Source organism: Aotus nancymaae, unplaced genomic scaffold (assembly GCF_030222135.1).
Source record: "Aotus nancymaae isolate 86718 unplaced genomic scaffold, 86718_ANA_hifiasm-v0.15.2.pri h1tg000029l, whole genome shotgun sequence".
Lineage (NCBI taxonomy): Eukaryota > Metazoa > Chordata > Mammalia > Primates > Aotidae > Aotus > Aotus nancymaae.
Window position 1 is genome coordinate 59,378,135 of NW_026988442.1, and position 23,788 is coordinate 59,401,922.

A 23,788-nucleotide genomic window follows, 5' to 3' on the forward strand; every position below is an offset into this window, starting at 1 on the left:
AAGGGTAGAGGGGTTTGAAAAGACCGAACAGAGAATATATAATTTTTGTTCATTGGTTCTTCTACAATTTCATGAAGAGAAAGATAAAGAATAGGAAAGGACCTAATCCCAGAAGAATAAGGCTGATCAGGAGAAGCAACTTACCTTTATTATGTAATTTAGATCAATAAAGCAAAATGATATAATTTCTGAAATCCTGTGTAATAGTCTAACATGGTGGGAATATAAATTAATACAGCCATTATAAAAAATAGTATGAAGGTTTCTCAAGAATCTAAGAATGGAACTACCATATAATCCAGCAATTCCACTACTGGTATTTATCCAAAGGAAGGAAAATCAGTATATTGAAGAGATATGTGTACCCCATGTTTACTGCAGCACTATTCACAATAGTCAAGATACGGAATCAATCTAAGTGTCCATCAATGGATAAATGGATAAAGAAAATGTGGTACACATACACAACAGAATACTATTCAGCCATTAAAAAGAATGAAATATTGTCATTTCTGGGACATGGATGAGTCTGGGGGACATTAAGTGAAATAAGTCAGGCATGAGAAGATAAATATTGCATGTTCTCACATGTAGAAGCTTAAAAAACTTGATCTCATAAAAGTAGAGAGTAGAACTGTGGTTATGAGAGGTTGAGAAGGGTGGTAAGGTAGCAGGGGAAGAAACAGCAGTGGGTGGGGTAGGGGAGGACAGCAGGAGGTTAATGAATACAAAATTACAATCAGACAGGAGAAATGACTTCTAGTGTTCTATAGCACTTTAAGGTAAATATGGTTAACAATAGCTTATTGCGTATTTTCAAAAAGGTTTAAGAGAAGATTTGAATGCTCACAACACAAAGAAATGATAAATGTTTTCAGTGATGGATATGCTAATTAGCCTGATTTGATCATTATACACTGTATTGAAATATCACTCTGTATTCCACTAATCATATTCATGATTAGTGAATATGATTGCTATATGTCAATTAAAAATAGAGTCAAACATGGGAAACTTGATCAGATAAAAAATAAAAAATTTCCATTCAAGTAAAACTACAGCATTACTTATTATTGATACTGCCAAAATTCAAAAGTGGGTAACAGATAAGACTACATTACTGAATGAGGTAAAAGAAAAAAACAAATAAGAACAAATCCTATGGTTTCATCACAACATAATAGAAATGTTTCACTTTGAAGATCTTCCATTTTACTTCAAAATTTACAAGGCCTAAAATTTTTTTGAAAATGGCATGACTTTGTGGAGATGTTACTGCAATTATTATTTGCATATAAGAATGTGACAGAGGTTAAAAGCAATTCACCAAAAATCTAAGTTGCTGACATTTTCTCCATGTACTTAAATACATTGTACAGATGAATTTGCCTAAAACATTCCTTTGCTTAAAATGCTTTTGTGTTAACTGGATATAAAATGTAAGTGAGCAGAGCAAACAATATTATTAACAAGGTTAAGTTTCCTTAATAAGTTTTGATCCAGGTTTTAAAAGGTACAGCAATGAATTGACAGACAAAAGAGGGTGTAAAGGGAAAAAGAACAGAACCAGAAGTAGAACTCCAACTTAAGATTTCATGCTTATTAGGAGAAAAACTGGACCAGATGAACTTAAGGTCCCTTTGAGTTCTATGTTTTTTTTTTTTTTTTTTTTTTTGAGACAGAGTCTTGCTCTGTCACCCAGTTTGGAGGTCAGTTCAAAGCCTTTCAGGCTCAAACGATTCTTGTGCCTCAGCCTGCCAAGTAGCTGGAATCACAGGCATGCGCACTACCATGCTCAGCTAATTTTTGTATTTTTAGTATTTTTGTATTTTAGGGATGAGGTTTCACCATGTTGGCCAGGGTGGTCTGGAACTCCTAACCTCAGGTGATCCATCTAGCAATCCAAAAGTGCTGGGATTACAGGCGTGAGTGAGCCACAGTGCTCGGTCCCAGTTCTACATTTCTATAAGTATTCCAAGTAGCAAGAAATAATCTTAAAAATACCTCATAGAGACTATGTACAGTTTTTTTCCCCTACCTATTAAAATAGGCTATTGGTCAACATTACCTGTACTTAAAACTTGAACAATGATGCAGAGGATATAACTACATAAATATTTTAGTCCCAAAGAGTCATTTAAGGAGACTTATCTATGCTGAAAATCAATTGATATAATTTAACCTACTACTTCAACACTGTAACACATGACTGTTCACTTGACGACATGAAAGAATAAGTAGTAAAAAAACCAGTCAATGCCAAACGAGAATGTTTTTTCAAGTAAAAGTTAGGATTCCTAAATGTGGATTTTATTATGCTGAGATAAAGTTTTTTTATACTGCAGTACACTTCTGAAATCAAAATGAAAATAAAAATATTATTCAATAAGTCTAAAATGCCATTGGAAATGTAGTTACAAAGAAAGCTTATTACAACAAATCTACTTCCATATCCTAGAAGATAAGCTATATAGAAGTATGATCTTTTCCTGGTTCTAGAGAATTCCTTTCAATAATAAAAAATTCTACAATGAAGTACTTATGTGGTCTCTGATAGTGGTTAAGAGTTCAAGCTTTATGATTAGATAAACACAGGTCTGAGTGCCATCCTTACCTCTTACAAGGAGTACGAAGATAGCTACATTGTTTGACCTCTTTGACCTTCAATTTCCTTCTCCATACAATGGAATCAAAAATAGAATCCACCCTTATAAAGTTGTGATGATCAGGTGTCTGGCACATAGCAAATGATAGATATATCTTAGCTACATAGTAAAGAAACATAGCTACAGAAGAGATTTTTAAAAATTCTTCTGATCATCTACTTAGATTCTCCCTTCCAAGTAAAACACCTAAACCTAAACTTGCTTTAAAACTAAAACAAAGAAACAAGTAATAGTAGTATAAAAGCAAACCCAATAAGTAGATGGAAGAAATAAATGGGAGAATTCTAAGTCTCTCTCTCTCTCTCATGTGTGTGTGTTTCTGCTTGATATTGCCCTCTTCCTACATAACGACTTCTTCTTTTATAATTCACTAGAGAACCCAGACTTCCATTATTTATATCTAGATTTTGTTCTGTGGAAATATAATGTCTAGCAATATGTTTACATTAATATTAAATAGTAACTTGTGAAGTGAATATATTATAAAAGAATTATATTTTAATTATTTTTATTTTTCAGGAATGGAATACATTTAAAACATAAGATTCAAATGAGTTCGATGACTTTGGCAATTTAAGTGACTATATTCTTATATTTTGAACCACAAATTAAAGCACTGAATAAGCAACTTCTAAAAATTCCAAACAAATTGACTCAAAAAGAAAAAGTTAAGAGACAGAATAACAGAATTGAGCAGGTCTCTTGTCATGTTTCAGGCTGTTTACTGTTTTTATGCTAGCCTTGGTTGATCTGAACAGAATCTTTATACCACAGTGCTAAACACTACTCCACTCTCTTAGAATCATTGTTCCATGCCATATTTACTCCTATATTTTCTTTCCCTCACAGGTATTCCCACATGTCAGAGATGCTTTTTTGACAGAACTCTCGTAATTTAAAATAATAACTTCATTTCCAGCTGATACTGCTTTAAGCAGAAAGCTCTCTGTGCTTGCCAGAATCAGAAGTTATATTAAAGGCTCATATTAAGACCCAACTGGCTATTTGTTTCTGTGTCTGACTGCTCAGAGGGAGAAAGGATGAGCTAGTTGGTACTAATCTATTCCCCTTTTTCACACATCTGAGGCTGCCTTCGATTTCTCATTCTATCCCTAGCCCAGGAATCTACAATTCCTAAAAGTGTTTAAGTTGTATAAGCTCTGTTTGGAGTAACTAATCAGTTAGTTCTTTATCTGGAATCAAAAGATCTTAAAACTAAACCTGAAACTTGAAAAAAAAAATACCAAACACCACAATATTTTATTAACTCACAAAGCATTTCCTTTTTAGAAACATAAAACCATATTAACTTTTTTGTATCCTTTTGTCCTAAAAATTACTTGTGAGAAATTACTGAAGAGCAGACAAAGTTGTGTGTATTTCAACGAACTTGACTATTGTTATTTAAGAAATCAGAGTTAGAATTTTAAAGAGAATGCTTCCCTAATTTTACTTCTTTGCTACATCTCTCATTAAGGAAAAAATAACATACTTGACATTTGCCCCTTACTTTTTACTCTAAAGTTCTTTATAACTTCCTCAATTCCCTTTTCATTCACCAAGATTTACAGAATGCTCAGTATCAGGTATTAAATTACACACGAGAGATAGAGAAATGAGTAGGGCTGGATGCGGTAGCTCACACCAGTAATCCCAACACTTTGGAAGGCCGAGGCAGGAGGATGGCTTGAGGTCAGGGGTTCCAGACTAGTCTGAGCATATAGGGAGGTTTTGTTTCCACAGAAAAATCTGGGTCAGGCGTGCTGGCTCATGCCTGCAATCCCAGCCCTTTGGGAGACCAAGGTGGGTGGATCACCTGAGGCCAGGAGTTTGAGACCAGTCTAGCCAACATGGTAAAACCCTCTCTCCACTAAAAATACAAAAAATTAGCTGGGTGTGGTGTCTCATGCCTGTAACTCCAGCTACTCTGGAGGCTGAGGCAGAACTGCTTGAACCCAAGGGGAGGAGGTTGCAGTGAGTTGAGATCATGCGCACTGCACTCCAGCCTGGGTGACAGAGCGAGACTCTATCTCAAACCAAAAATAAAGAAAGAAAGAAAGAAAGAAAGAAAGAGAGAAATGAGTAGGAGTCAGTGCTGCCTTAGAAGATAACACAGTCTAGTGACATAGTAGATTAAGTGTTAAAGTTTTGCAGGCAGTGGAGCCATTCTGCAGAAGCGGAGAAAAAATTTCAAAGAAGAGCTAAAACCTGACCTAAAATTGAGTATGAGAGATTTAGTGTTCTAAATACATAACAATATGCGCAGAAGCAAGAGACAATGGAGAGTATAGGAAGGTCAATAGTTTAATATGATCAGAATGAAAGACCTAGAAAGCCAACTCTTTCTTCACTAGGGTTTAGTCATGATTGTACTATTTACAGGACTATTTTAAACTGCCAGAAAATCTAATTCTCAATCTTTAAAATGAGAGTAATAATTCCTTTCATTAGCATTCTTATGAAAACTAAATGAGATAATATTAACAAGTACTTGTTGGCTTGGTGTGGTGGCTCATGCCTGTAATCCCAGAGCCTTGGGAGGCTAAGGCAGGAGGATTGCTTGAGCTTAGCAGTTCAAGACCAGCCTGGGCAACATAGTGAGACCCTATCCCTACAAAATAAAAATAAAAAATTTAGCCAGGCATGGCAGCACTCACTTGTAGTCCCAGCTACTTGGGAGGCAGAGGCAGGAGGACTGCTTGAGCCTAGGCAGTTGAGGCTGCAGTGAGCCATGACTGTGCCACTCTGCACTTCAGCCCAGGGCAACAAAGCAAAACCCTGTCTAAAAAAGATGAACATATAGGAAAAAATCTCAGGATAAATAACAATTATCCAAGGAAAGATAACTGGCAACCTGTGGTAGGCCATGGTCAGACGTCCAGCTCAAAAAACCTTAAGAAAAGCTCTGACACTGTATCTGCTTTATTATCTGACGTATCTATTGCTTTAACTAGTAAACTTACACTTATTGCCTATGAGGGTAGTACTATTGTTTTTACTCTATTTTAGAGATGAGGAAGTTATAGCTCAGATACACTAATGGACTTGCTCAACTGTCCTTCTGGTAGGGTAGTCTGCATTTGGAAGCTACCTCTCCTGACTTTAAGACCCTTTTAAATTGTATCAGGCTGCCTCTGGTAATTTATAGATTTTAATAGTTAACTACTCAAAAAGGGATCCAACAAAATCGGCAAGCACTATCTCTCAGGTATTTCTTATCAGTATTGGTCTGGGCATATGGACACTTGTGCCTTTTCAGCTACTCACGTATAGCACTGTAAATCGCATAAGCACGAGCAGCCAGGCACAGTGGCTCATGTTCGTAAACCCAGCACTTTGGGAGGCCGAGCGAACCCAGGAGTTCATGACCAGCTTGGGCAACATGGTGAAACCCTGTCTCTATAAAAAATACAAAAATTAGCCAGACGTGGTGGTGCATGTCTTTGGTCCCAGCTACTCAGAAGTCTGAGGTGGGAGGATCACTTGAGCCCAGGAGGCAAAGGTTGCAGTCAGCCAAGATCATACCACTTCACTCTAGCCTGGGCAACAATGTGAGAACCTGTCTTTTTTTTTAAAAAAAAAAAAAAAGGTACAAAGCAAACACTCATTAGCTATATCACTTTATGAAAACAACAAAACCAATAGTTAATACAATTTCTTAGAGGATTTTGTTACATCTATGATTCAAAACAGTAATGAAATATATCTTACAAGATATGTATGTATTTTAACCCTTGACTTCAAGAAGCTGCAGTGCAATGCCATCAATATATTCATTAATAGTGACAGCATTGTAATTGATGGCTCTGAATAGTCCCTAGATAATGAGATTTCATGATACTCAAATATTAAGCCCAAGTTCTTGATCCACCTCTTTTGTCAGCAGCTTTTCTCTCCTACTGCAATTAGCCATCTGACATCTGTTTCATTAGTTAATGGCAATAAAGAATCTGATTTGACAAAGAGGCAGCTCTTCAAAATATGTATGAAAGAGTAGTAGAGTCAGTTCATTTTACTCAATGTTAAATCTAGTCTGCTTGGAAAAGAAACCTCTAATTTGAATACTAAATAACCCACTGTTTTTGACTTCCAAGGCTTATATATCTGCCAAAGTTAAAAATCTGTAACACTTGTGTATTATTTTATGCTAAAGATGTCCACAGATACTTATTTCCAAGGAGGAAAAGTCAATGTTTGTATTTAGTTATCAGGATAGGCTAACTGTATTAAAGAAAATCAAGTGCTACTGGAAATTTCAAATTTCAAGCAAGTCAAAAAAAACTTGTTCCCTTTTCTTGAATTGTGTATTATAATTTAACTATTTTATTTGTTCTCTGTTTTCTTAACCCTCAATGTGAAGAAGTCAGAGAAAACCCTAATAACAATATTTTAAAGACCCAAACTAATGTTGAATAGAAAAATAACATTATAAAACAGCATGCCAATCCTGAATCCTGAATGTTCCAGGAAATTCATGTCAAAATATTTTACTACCTGCTGCCCCCACTACAGTTAACAACACGCTCTCACACACAAATGTTAGCATCTAATTACATACAGATACTTTACATAGGAAGTAACACATGTAAAGGAGTAACAGATCATGTTACCCTCTAAAATAGTTACCAAAAACAATTTACCAAAAATCAATTCAAACAAAAATCAACTTGTTTTCTTTTCTTTCTCACTTATAATTTATTCTACAGATTCCAAATTGCATTGTAAGGCAATATAATTATTTTAAACAGGATGCATATAAATAATGTTACATTAAATAAAAATTAAATTAAAAGCATGTTTTCTAAAATTAAGTGTCTGGATAGTTATCAAACGTCATTTGTGGTGGGGAGAAGAAGAAACAGAAAGATGGATAACTCACAGTGATCAGACAAAAAAGATTGATAGCATGAGGAAGGCAGCAGATACCCTCTGATTTGCATATTAACTATGAAATAATGCAGATTGCCAATCTAATTTCATAGATTATATTTTAAGCAGGAATTTGTGAAAAAGACACCACTCTTTTCCTTGGCATATGCCTAGAAATCATGATATAATGCTAATAACTGTGAAGTTGCCCTGAATTTTCTGCATTTTAAACATGAATCCTATATCAAATATGCCATAAATACAACCATTAATACATCTAAAGAGGAGATACCAAACTTCAAACTTCTCTAAAAATATGAGTAAATTTACACTGACTTCTATAAAATAGACATTTAACTTTGTCTTCCAATCTGCCTACGAAATGCACAAATATAATTATTCAAGAGGTACCTGAAGAACAAATATTGTGACTTAAAACTGAGTCTAGTCATAATAAAAATATAATAATTTTGCTTGACTCCTGATAATTCAAAATGGCTATCTGCAAGATGACTTCAAAAGCTTTAGTCTCTTTTAAAAGCTATCTAGGAAAACTTTAAATGATGCCTTAAAAAATATTTTTAGCATAAACATAGATGTTTAAGGTCATTAAAGAGAACAAAGAGTTGTGCTCAAGGTGGAGATTTCTAAACAATTCAATCTATGTCTCAAAAAGACTCATGTTCAGTTGTAAGGTTCAGGGTAAGAAACCTCTTAGCATAGAAGTCAACTGAAGATTCTTAAGAACTGAGACATGCTCCAATAACTACAATGCTGTGACTCCAATCATTTCAGACATGCTATTTCTATAGCATTTCTCAACACAGAGAGAAAATTATTTAAAATAACTTTCTCACTAGGTGATTTAACAATCCAAGCTTTGAATTCAGATATACAATTCACCAGAAATCTTACTTTCATATACCTTTGATTAGCATAAGCTTGGAATCTGAAATTTCCAGCAGTACTTTATTTCCATTTAGAGAGTCGGCATAACCTCAAAACTTTAAATATAAGCATTGTTTTTTTTTCTCCTTGGAAATAAATATCTGTGGATATCTTTAGCATAGAATAATAGTCCTGTCAAGGAACTTCCCTGGCACAGTAACTCCCTCCACAATGATTTCAGCTACAGAAATCATCAGATCCTAGGGGCACTTGCCACTTCACTCTATGTTTAGGTTATACAAATTAATGGGATTTAAAATTAATAAACCAACTTTACTTGTCAAGAATGACTTATTTTGGAATCCACAGGTTGTTTTATATTCCTACAATATTAATGTCCTAGTGGGAAGGTTATTTGAGTATATGCTGTTAAATTTGACATTTGATCTAAATAATGAACATTTTTTCATGTCAGCAATAAGACTCATAACTTATGTTACCATTTTTCCACTAAACTTATTACTATAGAGTAACATTCATATCCTAGATGTGACATTATCAGAATGGTTTTTACTCTAGCACACTGAATAACTATTAACCTGCAGCTATATCCTTTCACCACTAGATGAAGCTTGAGCACAGGTGATGTGAAATGTGCAGTGCAGTCTAAAGTGGAGTACAGGTCACTAGAAGAAAACAATGGGAGAAGATAGAGAAAAGTCTGATGTTAAGAACAGATTCTGATTAAGCTATATTGTGGAGGCAAAACTGCCACATAGCAAAAGCTCAGAGTGCCTGCTAATTGTCAATAAAATGATGCTGTTTCAATTAGTGAAATTTCTCCTACCAATATATTTCATAATGCAGAGGAGATAGACTAGCTGCTATGGCGAATAAAAATAAACAGAGTCAGTTACAAACTATGTTACCTGCAGATTACTTGACTTTGTGCAAGTGGCTTAAACTTTTGAGACTCGGTTTCTTCATCTATTAAAAAATGAAAACACTAGACTAATAATCACACCTATGAGATGGGTAGCTTAGGAGGGTATTCGTTACCTTTGAACTTAGTGAAGTTTACAAATGGATGGAACTATCTTTCCAAAAAATATGCCTGTTGAAGTCCATTAAGTACCTATCTGGAAATTTATCTTGCAAAGTTCTCTGTATTTCCTAAAAGTCTTGTGCTTATGTAAAAGTGAAAGTTTTTAAGATTTATCTAATAAATATATAATAGTAAACATGAACAAAATTTAATATAATAAAATGATTTTATTTCTAATCTCAATCTCTTACGACTTATTAATGCAAATTGCTGATTTCATTAAATATTTCACCTAATATTTACTGAACAGTAATAAATGTTATTTTTTTCTTCATCTAAGGAATTTATATTTCCAGAGAAACGCAATTGATAGTCATAGTAAATATGGTCTTCTCAAATGGTTTTCCCACTTCAACTAGTTATTCTATTTTAAAAAAGAAAGTCCAGGTACTTAAGTCTGTAGAGATAACAAAAGACGACTATTTTAACTAACCAGTTAATATGATTTATTTTACTCTCTTATAGAAAAAGTATAGACATTGTGATCCCAATTTCAATTTTTAAAATGTGCATAAAGATTGGAAAAATATACATTAAAATGTCAGCAGTAATTTTCCCTCATTATTTCTTCCTTTTTGGAATTTTCAGCAAAGAATCTGAATTACTTTTATATAATTAGGAAAAATGCTTACATTAATATTGCTTATTTTAGGTGATAAAATACATAACCTGTCACAAAGATATTTTTATAAAAGTATGATGTTACATATTGATAAAATGTATCAATCTAATTTCGAAGAAAATAAAGTCTGAAAATTTCAACTTTATCAAAATGTGAAGTTGTTTCCCTGTACAAGGACTCACTCTACTGGTGACACAGAGAATACACTTAATCTGACATTGCTGAAGTAACTGGGTATTTTCCATAAACACTAGAGGGCAGGGTTTTCACTATAAAACTCAACTTCATTTGTATTTGTGTGTGTATATATAAATATTTTACTTATATTTGGGTATATATATCATTTATATTTGTATATATGTACACATTATTTTGTACAAATGCAAAATGTATATACACATTATTTTGTATAATGAACTCTTCGACTCAAGCAATCCTTTTGCCTCACTCTTCCAGTAGCTGGGACTACAGAATATATATACACATTAGTTGTATATATATTATTTGTATTTATAATGTGTATATATATGTTCTGTATTTATATGCAAATATATACACATATAATATACAAATACATATACACATCATTTATATTTTGCATTTATACAAATGAATGTGTCTATTTTATATTTTATTTATATTTTGTATTCATTTGTATATACACAACATATATTTTGTATATATTTCAAAAACATTTTTAGATATTTAGTAATAAATACATAATCTAAAGCTTTAATATGACACTATTTCATATTAAAATTGGATCACTAGGCTGGGTGCAGTGGTTCATGCCTAAAATCCCAGCACTTTGTGAGGCTGAGGTGGGCAGACTGCTTGAGTTCAGGGGTTTGAGACCAGCCTGGGCACACGGCAAAATCCTGTCTCTACAAAAAACAGAAAAATTATTTGGCATGGTGGTATACCTACAGTCCCAGCTTGTCGGGGGCAGAGGCAGGAGAATCACTTGAGCCTGAGAGGTGGAGGGTGCACTGATCCGAGATGCCACCACTGCACTCCAGCCTGGGTAACAGAACCAGACCAGACCAGGTCTCAAAAAAATGCCAAAAACAAAAAAACGTAATTACTAATTGATATGATTTGGCTGTGTCCCCATTCAAGTCTCATCCTGCAGTTCCTATAATCTCCACATGTCATAGGAGGGACCTGGTGAGAGGCAACTGAATCATGAGGGTGGTTCTGCTAATGGTATGTGAGTCTCATGAGATCTGATGGTTTATAAAGGGCAGTTCCCCTGCACACGCTCTCTTGCCTGCCGCCACGTAAGATGTGCCTTTGCTCCTCTTTTGCCTTTTGCCATGATTGTGAGGCCTCCCCTGCCATGTGGAATTGTGAGTCAATAAAACTTCTTTCCTTTATAAATTACCCAGTCTCAGGTATATCTTTATTAGCAGTGTAAGAAGATTAATACAGTAAACGGATTAAGACAGGAAGATGTGGGAAAGTTTGGAACTTCCTAGAGACTTGTTGAATGGCTTTGACCAAAATGCTAATATTGATATGGACAATGAAGTCCTGGTTGAGGTGATCTCTGATGGAGAAGAGGAACTTATTGGGAACAGGAGCAGCAAAGGTGGATTTTTGCTATGCTTTAGCAATGAGACTGGAAGCATTTTCCCCCTGCCCTAGAGATCTGTGGAACTTTGAACTTGAGAGGGATGATTTAGGGTGGTGGAAGAAATTCTAAGCAGCAAAGCGTTCAAGAGTTGACTTGGGTGCTCTTAAACGCATTCAGTTTTATTCATTAACAAAGACATGGTCTGGAATTAGAACTTATGTTTAAAAGGGAAGTAGAGAATAAAAGTTTGGAAAATTTGCAGCCTGACAATGCAATAGTAAAGAAAAAACTATTTTCTGAGAAATTCAAGCCAGCTGAAGAAATTTTAAAAGTAATGAGGAGTCAAATGTTAACTGCCAAGACAATGGGGAAAATGTCTCCAGGGCATGTCAGAGGTCTTCATGGCAGCCCCTCCCATCATAAGCTGGGAGACCTAGGAGAAAAAAATGGTTTCATGGGCCTTGCTGCTTTGTGCAGTCTCAGGACTTGGTACCCTGTGTCCCAGCCATGGCTAAAAAAGGTCAATGTACAGCCCACCCTTGATGGCTTACACGTGATGTTGGGCCTGTGGGTACACTGAAATCAAGAACTGAGGTTTGGGAACCTCCACCTAGATTTCAGAGGATATACAGAAATGCCTAGATGTCCAGGTAGATGTGTGCTGCAAAGGTGGAGCCCTCATGGAGAACCTCTCTGCTAGGGCAGTGCAGAAGGGAAATGTGGGGTGGGAGGTCCCACACAGAGTCCCCACTGGGGCACTACCTAGTGGAGCTGTGAGAAGTGGGTCACTAGAATGATAGATCCACTGACAGCTTGCACCATGTGCCTGGAAAAGCCACAGACTCTCAATGCCAGCCTGTGAAAGTAGCCAGGAAAGGGGGCTGTACCCTGCAAAGCCACAGTGGCAGAGCTGCCCAAGATCATGGAAATCTACCTCTTACATCAGTATGACCTGGATGTGAGATATGGAGTCAAAGGAGATTATTTTTGAATTTTAACATTTGACTGCCCTGCCGAATTTTGGACTTGCATGGGGCCTATACCCCCTTTGTTTTGGCCAATTTCTCCCATTTGGAATGGGTGTATTTACCCAATGCCTGTATCCCCCTTGCATTTTGGAAGTAACTAACTTGCTTTTGATTTTACAGGCTCATAGGCGGAAGGGGCTTTCCTTGTCTCAAATGAGACTTTGGACTATGGACTTTTGAGTTAATGGTGAAATCTAGGGGACTGTTGGGAAGACATGATTGGTTTTGAGGACATGAGATCTGGGAGGGGTTGAGGCAGAATGACATGGTTTGGCTGTGCCTCACCCAAATCTCATCTTGAACTGCACTTCCCATAATCCCATATGTTGTGGGAGGGACCCTGTGGGAGGTAATTAAATTATGGGGGCAATTACCCCCATGCTGCTTTTCTCTTAATAGTGAGTGAGTCTCACAAGATCTGACAGTTTTATAAAGAGCAGTTCCCCTGCACATACTCTCTTGTCTGCCGACACATAAAATGTGCCTTTGCTTCTCCTTGGCCTTCCACCATAATTGTGAGGTCTCCCCAATCAGGTCAAACTGTGAGTCAATTAAACCTCTTTCCTTTATAAATTACCCAGTCTTGGGTATGTCTTTATTAGACACCGTGAGAACAAACTAATACACTAACAAATACATTGAAAATTGAGGCCCTTTATTAAATTGATTCTAATTTAATAAAAAATGCAAGGCCGGGCGTGGTGGCTCAAGCCTGTAATACCAGCACTTTGGGAGGCAGAGGCGGGTGGATCATGAGGTCAAGAGATCGAGACTATCCTGGTCAACATGGTGAAACCCCGTCTCTACTAATACAAAAAATTAGCTGGGTATGGTGGCGCGTGCCTGTAATCCTAGCAACTCAGGAGGCTGAGGCAGGAGAACTGCCTGAACCCAGGAGGTGGAGGTTGCGGTGAGCTGAGATTGCGCCATTGCACTCCAGCCTGGGTAATGAGCGAAACTCCGTCTCAAAAAAAAAAAAAAAAAGCAAAGATAATTTTTTAAAAAATTAGTTAAATGCTCTCAGAATAGCAAATCTTTAAGAGAATACTAAAACCTTCTCTAACCCCAAAGGGTTCTTACATTTATAAGGTTTATGAATTGTGATGGCGATAGAAGAGAAGGTGAGAGAGAAAACAAAACTCCAGGAAGAGAGAACAAGAGTAAAATCATGACTTCTCAAAATTGCATAGTTTATGAGGGGCATGTCAAGCTAATCTGGTATGTGACTACAATATAGGGTGCAGCTGAGGATGGAAAAGTAGGATAGGGTCATTTGGAGAAGGACTGTGCTGCTACACTTAGGAGCTGGACTTTATTCTAAAGGCAATAGGAAAGCTACTGAAGACTTTTAACCAATAGAGAGCTGTGACTAGATCTCTTTTTATTAATGGAAAGACAGCAGTTCAGTTGTACCTTGGTATCTACTGGGAGATTGGTTCCAGGATTCCCACGAACACCAAAATCCATGGATGTTCAAGTCCCTTATATAAAATGGCACAGTATTTGCCTATAACGTATGCACATCCTCCCAATACTTTAAATCATCTCTAGATTACTTATAATGCCCAATATAAAGTAAATGCTGTATAAACAGTTGTTAAACTGTTTTTTTATTTGTATTACTTTTTAATGTTGTATTGTAATTTTTTTCCTCAAATATTTATCCATAGTTGGTTGAATTCAAGGATGTGGAGCTCATGGATACAGAGGGCTGACTGCATATAGGGTGAATTAGAAGAGTGAGAACTTAGAGGACAGAAGGCCAAGAAGTCAAGTACACCGGCCTTAAATAGTATAAAAACAGTGAAAATGCAAACAGGAAGTATTCTAATGACATTTAAAAAGTCATGAACTACTGGACTTGGTGAATGGACAAATACAATGAATAAGAATTTCAAACCCTGGTGAGTGAAATGGGTGGATATTGATGGTTTAAAGGCAAAGACTAGAGTTTTAATCACTCTAAATGCAAAATGCTTTCTGAAATCCAGGTGGCAAGGTCTATTAAATAGTGAGAAATGTGTGGCTAGAATTCAGAGAAGTGAGATATAAATACAAGGAAAAGAATATGATTACCTTTTTTATGATTTATGAAATGAGTCATATTACCTTAGACTTATACCTGTTATTAAACTAAATTTCTAATTGAGTGGTATCCATGTAAACTATGGGATGACATTGTACTGTTAGGTTTAACTCTTAGTCAATTTAGATTATTTGTCCACTTCAAAAACACAGAACTAAAATTTGCTGGAAAGCATATGACTTATGTTTCATATACAAATAGGGATTAAGACATTTAAAATATATACATATACATATTACACCCACATATATATTCACATTTCATTTGAAGTCAAGCCAAAATTATAAAAGATATATTTATAAGAGAAAAAAATTTGAGAGTTTACTAATAATGAAGGCCAGGAGTACCAATGATTATTAATAACTACAATTGGTATAACTTCACATTTATAAAGTCTTTCAAATAAATGTTTTTATCTCTACAACCTGTCTATGAGGTAGGCTAGAGCTGGTACTAACAATAACAATATTAAGAATCAGAATAACATATATAAATTTAATACAATTTAGTTTATTGTCTGCACATCCTCCTCAAATTTCTAGAATAAACTAGAGATCTTAGATGTTCTTATTTGGAAATTTATATTTAAAATTGGAATTTTCCTGGCATGAATAAACTAGATTGGAACACTATTGAATTTTCTAAAATTTTCTGAAACATGGAAAAGGAAAATATAGACCAAAGAAATTTAATGCTTTTCCACTATGAAAAGCATCCAATCTGGTCTAGACATATAAATTGGGTACCATAAATGTTTGCTAATTATTACACAAAGTTAGAATCCTAAGGAAAGGTCTGAATTATTATGTCATTTTAAGTCTGGCCATGTATGAACCTTATAAAACTTTCAAATTGCTGGCATTAATTTTGCCTTTACAAACTGTTTTAAATCAAATTCCATTCCAAAAGGACAAATAGCCATCAAAGGTTCTTAGTTCTGCGATAATTCCCTGAATTTCAGTTTTTAGAAAACACAGCATTATCTAGATATAGAATTTTAAATATTATTCTCATGTATCTAAAGGCTGAGCCTACAAGCTGAAAAGTCTCATATCATTCATGTTTTGTAAAGACTGGAGCCTCTACATAGCTCAAAATCAGCCTCTTACTTCTGTGTATTTTAGTATTTTCAAGAGTTGAAATGTGTTTAAAAAATAAACAGGAAACAGGAATACTTACTTGAACCTGGCAGGTGAAAGAGGAGTAGGAGGAAACATTCCTGGTTCAAAAGAATCAAAGTAAGTCACTGTCCAAGAAAAGCTGCAACAGGAGAATCCAGCAGTTAGGGATATTATAAGTAGAGTCCAGAATCCTTAACAGGAAAAGAGAGGGGAAAAAGTAGATTATTAATATCAAAACAATTTAAATTAAACCAGTATTCTCATGTTCAGATCACGTATAATTGTCATGTTCTAAATTATATGAACCTGATATTACAAGAGATTTGAACTTAGTGCAAGCTAACCCATGTAGAAGTATATATTATTAAAGCACAACTAGAAGTCACATCATGGAATATTTTAAATGATAATACGTAAAAAAAAAAGGGGGGGTAAATTCAACAAGAACATAACATCTTCAGTTTTGTAAAATTCAACTACAGAAAACATGGTCAAAATATTTCACAAGATTCGTAACATGTCTTGAGGCCAGACAAGCTGGCTCATGCCTGCAATCATAATGCTTTGGGAGACTGATGTGGGAGAATGGTTTGGGACCAGGAGTTTGAGGTTGCAGTGCACCATGATTGCACCACGATTACACCATGGCACTCCAGCCTGGGAGACAGAGTGAAACCCTGTCTGAAAAAAAAAAAAAAGTCAAGTCTTAAGATTTTTCATGTAATTTCATGAATCGTACCTTATCTTCATTATTTAGTACTGATTCCTTTCACTCCACACCATGCACTTTTGAAACATGCATCAATTTGGGGGTATCTCCTCTTTACAATTTTCTTACGAACAATATATACCTACTTTGATTCTTAAACCTTGCTCAGTATACGAACAAAAGTTGATTCCTGATTTACAAATGTGTGGGACCCTAGATTTTATTTGCATTGAGTTTGGAACTGTATTTTCTCACAGAAGTCAAGTCAAAAGAACAGTATTATAATGGGCTTAAGGAAAAGGATTGAGAAGAATAGAAGGCATAAAGTAAAAAGAAAGGGGTAAGTTAATTTTAAGGTTTTTAGATACTATTCATAACCCATTAAGAGTAATAAATAAATAATGACTTGTTCTTGTGGTTACAATAAGAAAGGAAATACTGATATTTAAGTGGCCAGCCCCCTTTAGTAAGTACAGCTTTATTGTGATGTGAAGTTTTCAAAAATTTTATACATTAACTCACTTATTCATCTACTCAATCTATATTGAGGGGCTACCATATGTTGGTTATTGTGCTAGGTGATGGGGATACAGTGGTGAGGAAAACAAAAGATTGCTGTCTTCATGAAGTAATTCTAGTGGGACAGAAAGATAATAAATGTAAATAAATTAACGAGATAACTGTATATTGTGATAACTATTTTGAATAAATAAGATGGTACCACTTTAAGAAGGTAACATCAGAACTCAGACCAAAAATGTGAACACATTTTTCTTGGAAGAATAACAGTTAATTCCACAATTCACATGAAATAATAAGCAAAAATAGAGACTAGTCCAACCAGATATTGATATATTATAGGACCTAAATACCTAAAACAGTGTGTACTGATATACAAATAGATGACAGGGCCGGGCGTGGTGGCTCACGCCTGTAATCCTAGCACTTTGGGAAGTCGAGGCAAGAGAATTACTTAAGGCCAAGTAAGGGTTTGAGACCAGCCTGGCCAACATGGTGAAACCATTTCTATTAAAAATACAAAAATTAGCCAGGCATGGTGGTGCATGACTGTAATCCCAGCCACTTGGGAGACTGAGGCAGGAAAAGTGCAGTAAGCCAAGACAGTGCCACTGCACTCCAGCCTGGCGACACAGTGAGACTGTCTCAAAAACAAACAAAGACACAGTGGAACAAAGCAGACTACAAGATCTGGAAGAAGGCAGAAGAAGGCCCAAAGAGATTAATACAAAATTTTACTAATTCAATGGGGTGACCACTTACAAAAAGGAAAATAAGCTGGATCCATACCAGATACTCTGTACTAGGCTAAACTCCACCAAATGATCTAAAGTTGTAGAAAGAATCACTGGAAAAGTCATTTATAGCTTTGGAGAGAGAAAGGCCTTTCTAACCATAATACAAAATTCATGACCCATATAAAACATAACATTTCAACTATATACAGTCAGCCCTTCCTATCCACAGGTCCTATATCTGGATGCAAAATATTTGGAAAAAAAATAAAAGTAACAATACAACAATAAAAATAATGCCAATCAAAACCAATACATTATAACAACTATTTACATAACATTTACATTATATTAGGTATTACAAAGAGTAAATGGGAAGATGTGGATAGGTCATATACAAATACTATACAATCTCATATAAAGGACTTGAGCATCCACAGATTTTGGTATCCACCGGGGTTCCTGGAACCAATCCCTCAGATACTGAGAGACAACTGTATATAGGTAGACACACATACTACCATATGTGAATAGCAAAATCAAATGTCAAACTGAACAACAAAAAAAACTTTAAATAATATACATTTGCAACTTAGAGCAAGAAGGGAAAATCTCCTACAATACAGATCAATTCCTAGAAAACAACAACAAAAAAGGCCAGCAATCCAAAACCCAATATAAAAATAGTCAAATACAACTGCAGAATAAAAACTATAAATGTTGAAACATGAAAAGATGCTCAATTCAATACCATTAATAATCAAGAGAAATTGAGTATCATTTTTTCATCAACTGACAAAAATCAAAAAGTTGGGTAACATTCTCTGATGCTGAGGCTGTGAATAAACAGAAAATCTTCATGCATCGTTGTTTTGGGGAGTAAATTGTTACAATTTCTATGGAGAGCAGTTTGGCGTATCTGTTAAAACGATGCATGTATATGTTCTTTACTCAAGTAATTTTGTCTATCTTTAGGACAGTATGCCTCTGTATACTGTACTAAAAAATACATACCTGCATAAAATGATGTATATACAAGATTGTTCTCTGTAGCTTTGTTTGTAATAATATAAATTGGAAACAATCTAAATAATCAGTAATGAAAGGAAAGGATTGGTTAATTAAGGGCATCCATATAACAGAATACTATGTAGCTTTAAAAATGAATGAGGAAGCTCTTTATGTACTGATATGTAAAGATCCTGAAAATATACTGGTGAGTCCAAACTGAAGGTTCAACATCTCTATGCATTTGTATAAAAAAGAAGAAAATAAGCCGGGCGCGGTGGCTCACGCCTGTAATCCCAGCACTTTGGGAGGCAGAGGCGGGTGGATCACGAGGTCAAGAGATCGAGACCATCCTGGTCAACATGGTGAAACCCCATCTCTACTAAAAATACAAAAAATTAGCTGGGCATGGTGGCACGTGCCTGTAATCCCAGCTACTCAGGAGGCTGAGGCAGGAGAATTGCCTGAACCCAGGAGGCGGAGGTTCCGGTGAGCCGAGATCGCGCCATTGCACTCCAGCCTGGGTAACAAGAGTGAAACCGTCTCAAAAAAAAAAAAAAAAAGAAAATATGTATTGTACACATATATATGCTGTATATATGAAGAAATGTATATTGTAGCTATTTAAAAATATTTCTGGAAGAATGTAAGAATTTAACATTGGTTCTCTGGGGAGGGAGGAAAGACTGGTTGGGAGAAAAGAAAGACTTTTCAGTCTATACTCGTTTATATACTTTTTGAATTTTGACCCATATGACTATTATACCTATTCAAAATAGAACTAAGCAAGCTTATAAAAAAAATTTTTTCAGTCAGGCAGTCCTTTTTGAACAGGGAAGTCGTATCAGAATCTTTGTGGACTCATTTTCAAACTGCATCTTTAAGCCAGGTTTCTGAAGTGTGTGTGTTCCATGCCTCAAGAATATAGGAAGGAATTGTTGAGAACACTAGCAGATGACTTAGGAATTATCAAATTTCCTGACTACACAAAATTATCCACAAGTCTTTAGCAAGAAGCAGGTAAAAAGTATATGCATTAGACAGTTTGTAAATCTTGTGAAGCTCAGTTAACAGACTGAAAAAAACGGTTGAAGTACAGACTCAGGAATTATTCACAAAAAGTGTGGTAATTTTTGAAAGATTAATCTAAATTATTTCTCCTGATTGTTCCCTTCTCCCATCCCCCACATGTCAAAGAGCTAATGGGCTCTTTCGTTCGTTTCTCCGGAAGAGGGATGTGGCAAAGCAGAAAGGAGAAATAGCCTTTCTACTTTTATGTTGCAAAATATTTACGGAAACATGAACAGATATAATCAGGGGTAGGTGTGTGAATACAAAAAATGTCTTGAATGCACAGCAAAAGACGAGTTGATTGGAGTACAGATAAAATGTTTGGAACAGGGAAAAAGAGAGTAAGGGGCTTATCCACAAGTGAGAAAGATTTCCCTGGTTTAAATATAGTATGTTGTATTCATGTTTGCACTATGTGTGTGAATGGGGAAAGGTAGTAGTGCTACTGGGGCTTCCTGACAAAGCATCTAGAAAAGCCCACACAAATCCACACAGGGAGTTGCGTACGGTATCTCAGTAGATAAGTACAGAGCCAAGCCTGCAGATGCTTCTGCCCTAAGCTAGGCATAGAAACAGCAGATGGTCATGTGACTGGAAGTTGCTACATCCTCAAGACTATCCTGACGACAATAAAAGGTGTTTCAATACTCAATTGAGCAAATGTCTTGAGGTTTAGTCTGCACCTTCACTCCAATATCCTAGCACAGTATCCACTTCTAGCTTCCCAACCCAATCTGGAATTGGGTGAACAGAACCTTAGAATAACCTTCCTACCAACCCATCACGCTAGAGGGCCAAAAAAGAAATTATAAGATTTAGTGTACAACTACAATTTATGGGTTACTATATTGTCAAATAACTGTTATTTGCTATTATTTAGATGACTATGTCTAACGAGGGAAAAAAATAATTAACAAGTCTAAAGATAGGAGAAAATAATTGACAAGTTTACTCAAACTTTAACATACTTCTCCAGAACAAAGATGGCAGTTAAGAAAAATAGTGTAGGCCGGGCGCGGTGGCTCACGCCTATAATCCCAGCACTTTGGGAGGCCTAGGCGGGTGGATCACGAGGTCAAGAGATCGAGACCATCCTGGTCAACAAGGTGAAACCCCGTCTCTACTAAAAAAAAAAAATAGAAAAATTAGCTGGACATGGTGGCGCATGCCTGTAGTCCCAACTACTCGGGAGGCTGAGGCAGTAGAATTGCTTGAAGGGGGTGGAGGTTGCGGTGAGCCGAGATCGCGCCATTGCACTCCAGTCTGGGTAACAAGAGCGAAACTCCGTCTCAAAAAAAAAAGAAAGAAAAATAGTGTTTGAGGACCAGATGCAACTTCTAGGTAAGCGAGGAAAGACACAAAGTAACATAAAATAACCAAATGTGAGGCCTTCTAAAGCCTATTAAACTTTTTCACTTGGATGTTTTAATTAGGTACCTATCGAATTTAATACAAGGATATTCTTGGGTTTTTCCAAAATTATTCCACAATCTAAGTATTTACCTCACACTGAGCATTTTAATTATTTTGTTCATTTTAAACTAATTAAAAGCTGCATCATGAATAAGTCAGGTCGCAATGATAGGGCTAAAAAAAGTACATTGCAATATTGTGGTCTAGAAGTACTTATGATTTGGGAAATTACTCAATTCGTTTACAAATAAGCAGAAAAGTCACAGAAATTTAGAACTTCCAACAACTAAATTTGTTACAAGTCAATATTTGCAGAATCCTCACGCTAAAATTTTGATGTTTTATAAGCCCATTTTAGAAAGAATTCACAACTTTAAAAAGGATAAAAAAAGAAATCATATTAAATGAAACTCTTCCTTTCTCAATTTGCTAATTTCACTTCTAAAAGTGATCAGCTAAGAGTCTGTTGTGCATCTTTCCAAAAATTATATACATATCTAGGTAATATAGGTACATATATGGAGCTAAATATAAAACATATCTACACTTTCTCAGCTTATTTTCCACAAGTGGGATTCTCACCAGAAAACTGGTTTTGCACTTTGCTCTTTTTCACATATTCTGTTGGAGATCTTTTGTATTAGTACCCATAGCCACATTTCTGTTGTATATTTTTATTCTAGTTTTTTAGTATTACAAACAAGGCTACAAGGAACATTCTTGTATATAAGGGTACAGCTGTACAGGGAGAGAGATGTTACAAATTTCCAAAAGAACTGCTGCCAAAGAATGCAGGCATTTAAAGAAATACACATACCCCTCTCTCTTCTCTACAGCTCAGTATTCATCAGTTGATGAAATGATATATTATCTTTGCTGGTTTTTTTTTTTGAGACTGAGTCTCGTCTGTCACCAGGCTGGAGTGCAGTGGCACAATCTCGGCTCACTGCAACCTCCACTTCCCAGGTTCAACCGATTCTCACACCTCAGCCTCCGGAGTAGGTGGGATTACAGGCGCCTGCAACCATGCCCAGGTAATTTTTGCATTTTTAGTAGAGATGAGGTTTCACCATGTTGGCCAGGATAGTCTTGATCTCTTAACCTAGTGATCCACCCGCCTCAGCCTCCTAAAGTGCTGGGATTACAGGCATGTACCACTAAACCTGGCCAATGAAATTATGTATATTAATCTTTTCCATCAATTAAAACCTCTTAAACTCAATGTTTTCACTCAAAGCAAAAATGGGAATGGGTAAGAATTTCCTATCCCAACCCCTCTGCTGCAATTTTATACTCACTTATCTAAGAGTATATTTGTTTTGGCTTATTTTTCAAAATAAGCTATTCTGGTTTCAGGGACTACTTTTCTAAAAATATCCTGGCAACTTTATTTCTATAAAACCTTCCAGCAAAAGAGGCTGTTATATGCTTTAAATATTTTCATTTTGTTCAACAGTTTAAGCTTACAGGGATGAGGCAACTTTCAGGAAGTTTTGTGAAGTCAGACGCAGAGGCACCAACTTGCACATATTACATATAATCAGAATACACCAGAAAAAAAACAAAACTCCCATAGTTTCCACATTGGGGAAAGGTTTCTTATTAAATAAATGTTAGGTAATCAATTGCACATACTTCATAAAACTTTATGTAAGTAAACAATGGGATGAAATGTGACTGTACACTAGTAATTTCCAAGTCCTAAGTAAGAGCTTCTGACATTTGAAATGTTTCAATAAACTGGTATACTTATATTATGAAATACAATGTAGTCATGAAAAAATGAGGTAGATCTATGTATACTGATACACAATGTACTAACACATTTTAATAAGGCTACAAAATATACATGATTCCAATTATATTTTTTCTATAACGGTGAAAAAAGCCATGTATTTTAAATGACTATACATATGTAACTGAACAGAAAAGGATGTAAAAAGACATACAAGTAGATGAGTGAAGTCTTTGCTTTAATTGTTGGAATTTTTCCTGGTGAGATTAAATTACTTATGCAACTAATGCATTTTATGATACTAAAAATGAAAATACAATAGTCATGCATTGCATGATGACAGGGATATGTTTCGAGAAATGCATCATTAGGTGATTTCGTTGTTGTTCGTACGTCATAGAGTGTAATTACACAAACTTAGATGTACAGCTTACTACACACTTAAAAGCTATACAGTATAGTCTATTATTCCAATGCTACAAACCTGTGCGGGATGTTACTACACCAACTATTGCAGGCAACTGTAACACAACAGTAAGGACTTGTGTATCTAAACATATCTAAATATAGAAAAGGTACAGTAAAAATATAGTAAAAGATAAAATATGGTACACCTGTATAGGGTACTTATAACAAAC

At 35.5% G+C, this 23,788-nt stretch overlaps 1 protein-coding gene across 3 annotated transcripts in view; it reads right to left on the bottom strand.

Annotated features, from left to right (window-relative positions):
- The window catches only part of ARL6IP6 (ADP ribosylation factor like GTPase 6 interacting protein 6), a 41,747-nt gene that overhangs the window by 8,097 nt on the left and 9,862 nt on the right, over positions 1-23,788 (bottom strand). The window contains exons 3-4 of one of the 3 annotated variants that reach the window (XM_064382767.1): positions 16,020-16,152; positions 11,078-11,170 (exon numbers count right to left, since the gene is read on the bottom strand). In XM_064382767.1, coding sequence (XP_064238837.1) covers positions 11,078-11,170; positions 16,020-16,152 — 226 coding nt within the window. Of the gene's footprint in view, positions 1-11,073; positions 11,171-16,019; positions 16,153-23,788 lie in introns of all 3 variants that reach the window. The other 2 variants (XM_064382768.1, XM_012457058.3) reach the window with 2 other exon arrangements.